Source organism: Sturnira hondurensis, unplaced genomic scaffold (assembly GCF_014824575.4).
Source record: "Sturnira hondurensis isolate 20B ecotype Veracruz unplaced genomic scaffold, ASM1482457v3 Scaffold0002638, whole genome shotgun sequence".
NCBI lineage: Eukaryota > Metazoa > Chordata > Mammalia > Chiroptera > Phyllostomidae > Sturnira > Sturnira hondurensis.
This window is the reverse complement of record NW_028075269.1, coordinates 450,412-459,652: the sequence shown is the minus strand read 5'-3', so window position 1 is coordinate 459,652 and position 9,241 is coordinate 450,412. Positions and strand designations below refer to the sequence as shown.

The 9,241-nt window shown below is 45.7% G+C and overlaps 1 protein-coding gene and 1 long non-coding RNA gene across 3 annotated transcripts in view; one reads left to right on the top strand and one right to left on the bottom strand.

The window, feature by feature from the left end:
• Nucleotides 1-3,149, bottom strand: part of LOC118983094 (uncharacterized) — a 10,592-nt gene extending 7,443 nt beyond the window's left edge. Inside the window, exons 1-2 of one of the 2 annotated variants that reach the window (XR_005065647.1) lie at nucleotides 3,011-3,149; nucleotides 2,682-2,817 (exon numbers count right to left, since the gene is read on the bottom strand). This is a non-coding gene — a long non-coding RNA (uncharacterized LOC118983094). The other variant, XR_005065648.1, reaches the window with a different exon arrangement.
• Nucleotides 3,150-7,246: 4,097 nt separating this feature from the next.
• LOC118983188 (mas-related G-protein coupled receptor member X2-like) lies at nucleotides 7,247-8,503 on the top strand (the record flags this gene model as incomplete). Its single annotated transcript, XM_037040540.1, is given in 4 exon segments — nucleotides 7,247-7,478; nucleotides 7,481-7,565; nucleotides 7,567-7,625; nucleotides 7,628-8,503. Coding segments are annotated over 4 exon segments (864 nt in total), but the record flags the coding sequence as incomplete, so codon positions are not given.
• Nucleotides 8,504-9,241: the final 738 nt, after the last annotated feature.

Here is a 9,241-nt window from a genome sequence, read left to right as displayed (position 1 = left end):
CTAGCTATCAGAGAGATGCAAATTAAAACTACAATGAGATACCACTTTACACCGGTGAGAATGGCTATCATAAACAAAGCAATAAACAACAAATGTTGGAGAGGGTGTGGGGAAAAGGGGACTCTGGTCCACTGTTGGTGGGATTGCAGACTGGTACAACCATTATGGAAAACATTATGGAATTTTCTCAGAAAACTAAAATTGGACTTGCCTTTTGACCCAGCAATTCCACTGCTGGGATTGTATCCTAAGAACCCTAAAACACCAATCCCAAAGAACCTATGCACCCCAATGTTCATAGCAGCACAATTTACAATAGCCAAGAGTTGGAAGCAACCTAGGTGCCTGTCAGTAAATGAATGGATCAAAACACTATGGTACATATACACAATGGAATTTTATGCTGCAGAAAGAAAGAAGGAGCTCCTACCTTTTGCAACAGCATGGATGGAACCGGAAAGCATTATGCTGAGTGAAATAAGCCAGGTGTTGAAAGACAAATACCATATGATCTCACCTTTAACAGGAAGCTAAACAACAAAACAAACAATCAAGCAAAATATAACCAAAGACACTGAAATAGAGAACAGGCTGACAGTGACCAGAGGGGCAAGGGGAAGGAATTTCAGGGGAAATAGGGGAGGGATTTAGAGGAACATATATAAAGGACGCATGGACAACAACTGAGAAGGGTGGAAATGGGAGGGAGGGGGGAGGATGGGGGGTGGGTGGGATGGGAGTAATAGAAAACTGTACTTGAAAAATAATTAAATTTAAAAATTGGGGAAAAAAAGAATATATACGAAAGAAAAAACTCATGGACAATGGACAATAAAGTGAAGGCAGTGAATCAACACCAGAAGTGCTAGTGTGAAGGTTAAAAAAACAAAAATAACAAAATCAACTATAATTAAAGTAAGTACGTAGGGAATGCACAAAACACAAATATCTGAACTATGACATCAAAATATAAAACATGGAGCGGGGAGATGACATGTAGCATTTCTAGACTTGCCAGGACTAAATGCCTAATCACTTTATATGTTATATACATTATATACTGTATTCTTACAATAATGTGTAAACTTCAGCAAAGCAAATATTACCTAAAGATATAAGGAATAGGAAATATTTACTAAATATTTACATTATTTACTAAAAATTTTGCCTATACCTGGAAGCAAGCAGTTCAAAACCCTGTTGTTCAAGGGTTAACTGTATGAACACCAGACTTACTAACATCCTTTGCTCATACACCCCTGGGCCTGCAGGTGTCCCTGGCCCAACACCAGTGACAGGGTGTTCCAGAGTGAGCAGAGCTCCTGAGACCTACCCTCCCCAAACCTTTTCCTCTTTGTCCCCACACTAGTGCTCTCAAAGAACCACTCTCCCACTGCCTTCACTCCTGCACGCTCAGTTCATCTCCTAGGTCCTGGCACACAGTAGGTGGTCTGTAGTTTGTTAAATTGAGTTGGTCTGGCTGTGCACCTGGAGCCGACAGCAACCTCAGAGAAGTGCCTGACACTGTGGGCCCTCTCCAGCTTGGGCTCCAGCGAGAACTCTGCAGGGATTTTAAAGTCCTGACCCTCCTGCTTCTCTGAGGTCCCCCCACTCTTCTAGTCCCCGTGCCCCAGGTAGAGTGGTTAAAAGTGAACTGAAGTCTTCATGAGCCCTTTCTTGAGATAACCCCTCTAACTGTTGAGGGTGATGTGAAGGCCTCCTGTTCTGAAAAAGTAGAGATTATCATCAGTGCAATTCCCACCCCAACAGAATCATCCAATGGAGAAGGAGTCAGAGGGAGGAAGTTTGTGGTGAAGGGGAAAGGTGCACACTGGGGAGGATTATGTTTCCTGCTCTGCCTCTGACCTGGCGTGTGACCTTTGACAGCGCACCTGCCCCCACTGACTCTCAGATTTTCTCTTTGTAATGTGGCACCTAAGGTCCCCTCCACCTATGCAGTCTGGATTTCTGTGAGATTTGGAGAGATACTGATGGAGGGAAAGAAACCAGTGTGGGTCAACACAATGCTGGGAGCTTCAGGGAAAAACTGAACACCAAGGTACAGGGACATATGTCTTCCAAGGAAGAGTTCGCTAATAACCGATACCATCGTATCAAACAAGACACATCAACCAGACTTCACTCACTCAAACCAAGCCTATGAACCATCCCTACACAAGGGATATCCCTCAGAATATAAGTTCAGCAGGCACTGGGATTTTTGTTTCTGATGTTCACTCCTGACTCCCCAGTGCCTAAAACAGTGGCTGGCACAAAGTAGACATTCATTAAATGTATGTGGAAGGGAATTGTATGGTATTTCAAAGAAAGAGAGATTCAAACCATGAAAACTACAGTATTGGATTTTCAAGATTTTTCAGTTCTAGAAAAACCCAGGACTACACTTCATGTTCCCTGACAACAGATCAGAACAGATGACAGACAGAAGGACACAGAATGAAAGAACAAAGGACAAGAAGGACCAGAGAGAGACAGGAGCTGATTCGCACCCATCAGACAAAACCCGCAACAGGCTCCCCTCATCAAACAGCTGCTAGAAGCCCTGGAACTCCTGTCTCCATGATCCACTGACTCTCTGAGAAACTGGCTGTTGGCTAAACAAGACCACTTTGACCTAAAAGGCAAAGGAATGAAAAGAAAAGGATTCAGTCAGCCTTTACCTTCCTCCTCCTCTCGTCCAGTGGAAAGTCAGCTCAGAGCTGCCTTGAAGCAGGTGGTGCTCTTTGGAGCTCCTGACTCTGAAATGGACTTTCCAGTCCTCTGGCAGGGAGAGCCCTGGAGAACTTGCTGCCTTATCTGGTGCCATCAAAAGCATGAGAAGCCATATGATATCCTCTGCAGGGACCTTGTATCACCATAAGTCAGTGATAAGGGGCACAGTGCTCTCACGAAAGGGGTTCCTACCTCCTGCCCTGCTCAGCCCTCCCCAGCTTGACCCCTCTTTCTGTCCCTGACTGTTCTTCCCTCCACCCAGCCAGCTCAGGCTCACCTTGATGCTCTTGCTCCAGCCCCCATGGCTGGGCCACAAGGTGTCAACTGTCATTCTGATCACACAGCCATAGTCTCCCAGCCTGACCAAGGGAGACAAGAGATTGCATAACTGCTCCCAAAGGTGTGTTCACAGAAAGGATCCTATAACCCAGAGACTTTTCTGGCCCCACCCTCTACCTCAGCACATGCTGCTTCCACTTTCCCAGACTCCCCAGTGATCCTCTATGTCACAGTGGCCTGCTCCCCCATTGCTTCATCACACTGCTCCCCAACGTGTACGGGAAGTGAGAGCTAATCTAAGGCATCTATGATGCATTCCACTTCCTTCGAGGGCTGAGCTTCCTGCATGTTGGGCAAATTTAAAGTGGACTTTACTCTCTCAAGTATTCTTTGTTTTGTTTTGCTCTTCTACTGACAGAGTTTTCTCACAGTGAAGGTCTAAAAGTTCTTGCCTGTACTGAATTCCCAACCCACATCTCTCTACATCATCTATTCAATCATTAATTCTCTCATGCTTGCAGACACAAATGCACACACTTAATAAAAAGTGCTGATCGTTGGCCCAGGCACTATTCCAGGCACTGGGATGCAAAGGCGTGCTCATTATTCTCAAAGCACCTGCAGAGCAAAGGAAAGAGTTATGTCCTGAGATGCTTAAAGTACCATGTGATAAAGGCTTTCCACATGCTTGTGGCTGGGTGAACAAAGAATAGGCCCAAATTAAATTAATTTTAACTGTTATCCTTCTGAGCTGTCTTTCACCATGGTAATTGTCAGTTGATTGCATGGGTTCTTTAGGAGGACAATCATACCACCTGCCATTCTCTCTGAAACCCACTTTTTTTCATCTCCAGCCCCACCATCCACTGGATCCATGCCTGTCACGATCTACAATGACTCTATATTGCATATCCTGAGTTTAATTCTTGGTCTTCATCTTACTCAGTCTCACAAGTAAGCCAGATAGAGGCTATGCTCATTCCCAGCTTCTCAAAGTACTTTCTCAGTTCAGTTTCAGGATACTGTGCTCTCCTCATTTACCTCCTCCCTCATTAGCTGCTTCTTACAACTGCATTGGCTGGGTCTTCCTCTTCTTCCAGGGGTTTAGAGGGTGGAGGCCTTCCTACTGAGTCTCAATACGCTTCTCCAGCAACATTCAGTCCCAGGGTAAGCTCCCCCAGCTCACACAGGGGCACAGCCCAGTGTGTGATTCATCCCTGCATCCCCCCTGTCTGCACTAGTGCTGGCATGGCACAGGCACAGGAAAAGGTGGGAAAAGCAGAGGTGAGTGAATGTGTTTCTCTGATTGTTTTCAATGCTTCATAGTGGAGACATTAAAGGAAATGCCACATAATTCAATTTGGTTGCAGCATGGGCATGTGAAAGGAAGTTATCGGATCTAGGGCAGAAAATCCTGGCTGTCCCCAGACCATCTGAAAATAATCTAGCTAACAAACATGATGAGTAGGGAGAGAAGAGTGTGTGTGGTGTGCATGCGGTGTGCTAAATTCTCTGTCCTTTATAAGGGCACATAATATACACGATTGTTGATATTGATAAATCAAAATTAGAAATATAGTTTAATATGCAAAGCTATAAAATAACTTGTCATTTTTGATGAAAATTTCTCAAAATGGGAAAATTAAAGACCTGCTTCGGGTGAGATAAAGACTTCAACACGTACCAACTAAACACCCAGTGTGTGTCACACACAAGTGCAGCTCTCCATAAAGAGCCTTGTGTGAGCAGCCTCCCTTTTCAGACAAAGTTTTGTAAAGGATTTAAAACAGGAACAGTAAACACTCATTGTGATTAGGGAATGAGATTAGGAGAGAGTTTACTTTTCATTTAATACACTCTGGTATCCTCTGAAATAAACTAATGTGTGTACAATATATCTGTGAGTGAATGAAAAAGATCAGATTAGCCAGGCCATACAGGGGTCTGAATGCCAAGCAAACTCTTCTTCGGCTACAGAAGCCCAATTTGCCTGGTGGATGGGTTTCCTGCACAGGCTCACAATGGACAGCAGCCAGCTCCAGGACAGCCATATCTCACAGGGAGGGGGACCAGAGTGGGTAAGATACAGAAAGAAAGAGATAAGTCATTGGAGTCAGGGCAAATGAGAAACATCTCGTGATGCCCTTGCCTCACATCTCCAGAATCTCATCTGCCAGTGCCCCTGCTGCAGGAAATCACAGGGGCTGTGCAGCTTCTTGATAAGCCTCTTCTGGTCTTCAGGGCTCACTCCTGCTCCTGCAGGCACCTCCTATCCAGAGGCTGGAAGAGCATCCTCTGGTTTTCAGCACTCCCTGGGAGCCAGCTCTTCCTTGTCTACTCTCACCCTTGAACTTCAAGATGGCAGTAAGGTAAGAGTCAGCTCTGAACTATCTTCTTTCAGTTGCAGTTTTGTTTAGTCCCTCTGAGTCCACGTGCTCATGGTTGCACCTTGGGTGTGGGATGCAGGGAGCCATGGGATCCATCTGTAAGAGTCCAGAGACAGGAGCCCTTCAGGGAAGCTTTGGGTGCTGGTAGCATAGACTGTGGGAGATCCACACGGGGCCCACCAGGTCCCCTCTGCTCCACAGACATGGTCTTCAAAACTAAATAGTTTTAATAACCTCAGGTTTCACAGATTAGCTAACTCTTCAATGAATTTGGTTTCTCTTTCTTTTAAATTATCTTTTTGTATCCTTTTGTTTGGTTCGTCCCACCAGAAACACAGGGCATAGTCTAAATGAGGTTACTGAGAAGAGCTTACTGAAGGGACCGTGTACAAAAGAATGAGCATGGCTAAGGGAAATCTGAAATCTACAAACTCAAGTCATAACAAGGAGATACTGTTATTGCACAGCCTGAAGTAAAGAAGGAAAGATGAGTTGCCAGAACACAGGCAGGGCTGTGGCTGTCTCCATGTTTGTCACTCATCTCATAAGGAAAGTCACCACTCAGGGACTATGTCCTTTGGTAAAGTAACACCACCTCAGCCAACTCGTAGCCTGAAGCTGAGAGCCAGGGAATTACAACCCCAGTCACCCTCGCCTGCCCTCCAATCACCTGTCAGGGTTCCCTTTCCTGAGAGCAGCCAGGAGCCCAGTGGTGAGCAAACAGACGAGTCCTCCCAGGACACAGAAAAGGGTGGAGAAGGTTGAAATGAGATTTGTTGGCAGATGAAAATTCATCTCTTTTTATGGTCTCCCAACACCTGGCTTTCCTTGGACTGTCTCTCTCTCAGTGAGACTGGATATAAAGTTCTCACTGTATCTCCTCAGTCTGTTTGACCCTTAGCACCTCTCTATTGGGCGTCACTTCCTTGGGATAATCTCTCTCTATCATCATAAATGCCTCGAGAACAAAATGTACTTTGTCATTTTGTTGGAGGTTTTTTTTTTTTTAGAAAAAAATGTGGGAATACAAAATAATTGACATCTATTTTGTGTTTATGATTTTTGCTGCTCTAGGAAGGAACCCATTGCAAGAGTGACTTAGCCTGTGTGGCACACATAGCTGCACACACCACTGAATAGGAGCACAGTGCAGCTTTCTTCATGAAGATGACACACTCGGCCACCTCTAGCAAAGAGGCCTGGCCACACTCAGCCCCTTAGAACAAGAGACTGTGTTCCATTTATAACCCTAAATCATGATCTCCTTTCTGGGAATTAGAAATTCTCAGTCCCTGAGAGAGCCCAGAGGTCATGTCTGTGGCTTCCAGCTTCCAGGTTTTGAAAGAAAATGTCAGTCCCAGGGCAGAAGTAATGCTGAGATTAGAGTCCTCTTGTCATCCCACACACCCTGTGCAGGCTTTTCTCCTCCTGCCTCCTGCAGACATGACTTGGCCCAGGACTGTGCCTGGAGGTGTTTGGACCATAGAATATTCCCACTCAGTACAGGATCTGTGTTGCAATAGGAAGAGACCAGAATCTAGAGTCAGAGAGAACTGGGTTTGAATGCCTGTTCCAGGGCTCCATGGCTGTGAAAGCCTTCAGTGTCTTAATCTCTGCAAGCCTCCATCTGCCTCCTCTGTAGCACAGACAGTAGTTCCCACACAGTGGGGTGGCCACAAGACTCAGTAATCATGAACTATGTGCTCAAGAGTTGTTTCTGTTGCAGTGACACCAGTGGAGGGGTTCTGAGCACAGAAACATCTGTTGCAGGCTGGGGGACCACCCTCGGGCCCATGAGTGAAAGTGACCACGCCTTAACTAAACTTGATATGAAAAAGCTGATTTGATATGTGCCGATCTTCATCACTGCCCTGGTCGGGCTGGCAGGAAAAGCCACTGTGCTCTGGCTCCTGGGCTTCCACATGAGGAGGAATGCCTTCGTCTACATCCTCAAACTGGAGGGAGCTGACCCCCTCTTCCTCTGCTGCCAAGCTGTGGATTCCCAGTGGACATGTATCAAGTTCTTGTGTTCCATCTTCACATCCATCCCAGACTTCTTTTTCACTGTGGCATTCTTTGCTATCTCAGCATTATCAGCAGGGAGTGTTGTCTGTCTGTCCTGTGGCCCAACTGGTACTGCTGCCACCCCCCACCCAGACACGTCAGCTGTCATGTGTGCCCTGCTCTGGGCCCTGTCCCTACTGCTGAGCATCCTGGAAGGGAACTACTGGGCTCCCTTACTGGGTATTTACACCTTATTTGGTGTCAGGCATTTGATTTCATCACTGTGGCCTGGCTAATGTTGTTATTTGTGCTTCTCTCTGGGTCCAGCCTGGTTCTGCTGACCAGGCTGCTGTGTGGCTCTTCACGGGTGCAGCTGACCAGGCTCTTCGTGACTGTGGGGCTCACAGTGCTGGTCTTCCTCCTCTGTGGCCTGCCCTTTGGCATCCACTGGTTCCTCTTGGTCTGGTTTCAAAAAAATATCGATGCTTTATTTCATCTTTACCTGATTGTCTTTCTTTTGTCCTGTGTCAACAGCTGTGCCAACCCCGTCATTTACTTCTTTGTTGGCACCTTTAGGCAGCGATGGTGGAAGCAACAGAACCTGAGGCTGGTTCTCCAGAGGGCTCTGCAGGACACCCCTGAAGTGGATGAACATGGAGGAAGCCTTCCTCAGGAACCCCTGGAGATGTCAGGGAGCAGTCTGGTGTCCTGATTCAGAGTCTTGCTTTTTTCAGCTGATGTGACTCTGAGATATGACTTTGTCCCTATCAGTTTGGAAGGTTTTCTTAAAATGTCTGTCCTCTGGCCCTGGAATTAAAACAGTTAACATAATGGTCCCACTCTTGAGGTTAAAGAAAGTTCCTTTATGCAAACACTGAGAGCACAGTCTGAAGGACAGCCTTTCCCAGGGCCCTCGCCCCCATCCCCATGGAGCTTTGCTAACTCTGAGCTCAGGACTGCGCCCTCTTCTGTAGAATCCCACCCTCAGCACCAGAGGATAGCAGTGCAGGAAAGTCTAAATTTCTTTCATCATGGCACTTGATGGAAACTACAAGAACATGACTCTTTGACAAGTTTCTGTGGTCTCCCCTGCAATCTGTCTCTATAAATTAAAAGAATTAAAGTTCACTTGTGCCCTAGTGCAGCTGTCTTCTTTGATTTTCGTAAGGCTTAGACTAGCTCCCTAGCATAATAAAAGGTGATTGAATAAATGAATAAATTAAGGAGCAAACGATGATTTTCAAGTCAATTCTATGCTAAATCCCCATTTGCCAGATTTGACTCACCAGCTTTAAGTTCACTTTTTTCACCATTTTCAAACTTTTCAAGCATGAAGTTAAATTTTATAATCAGATAAATTAACGTCAAAACATATTTAAGGTTTGAGGTTACTGGTGTATCCATCCACATGCCCTCTACTACCATCTCACATGCACCCCCTTGTTCCAGCCCTTCACATTTGCCCTGACTCCCCTTCTCTGAGCTCTCTAATCCTTCATGGCCAGTTTGCAGTGGATATTCGTGGATTGCATGTTCTTCTGAGGACAAGACCTACTTCAGATTTGCCTTTTATTCCAAAGAGCTCACAGCATTTATTAATCTAAGTACAGAAAATTTGAAGTCACATATTCTCTAAATAAACATATGTTTAAATGCAGCGTCTTCTAAACATTTTTGATAGAGGTGTGACTAAGAAAGAGTGATCGTGCAGACCATGAGTTCTATGAACTTGGTGGTGAATACACCCATGCGATTCAGACCCAATCACGATACAGTTTCATCTCCTCAGAAGGTTCCCCCATGTCCCTCCCAGTCACTCCTCCTGCCCAAAGACAGCA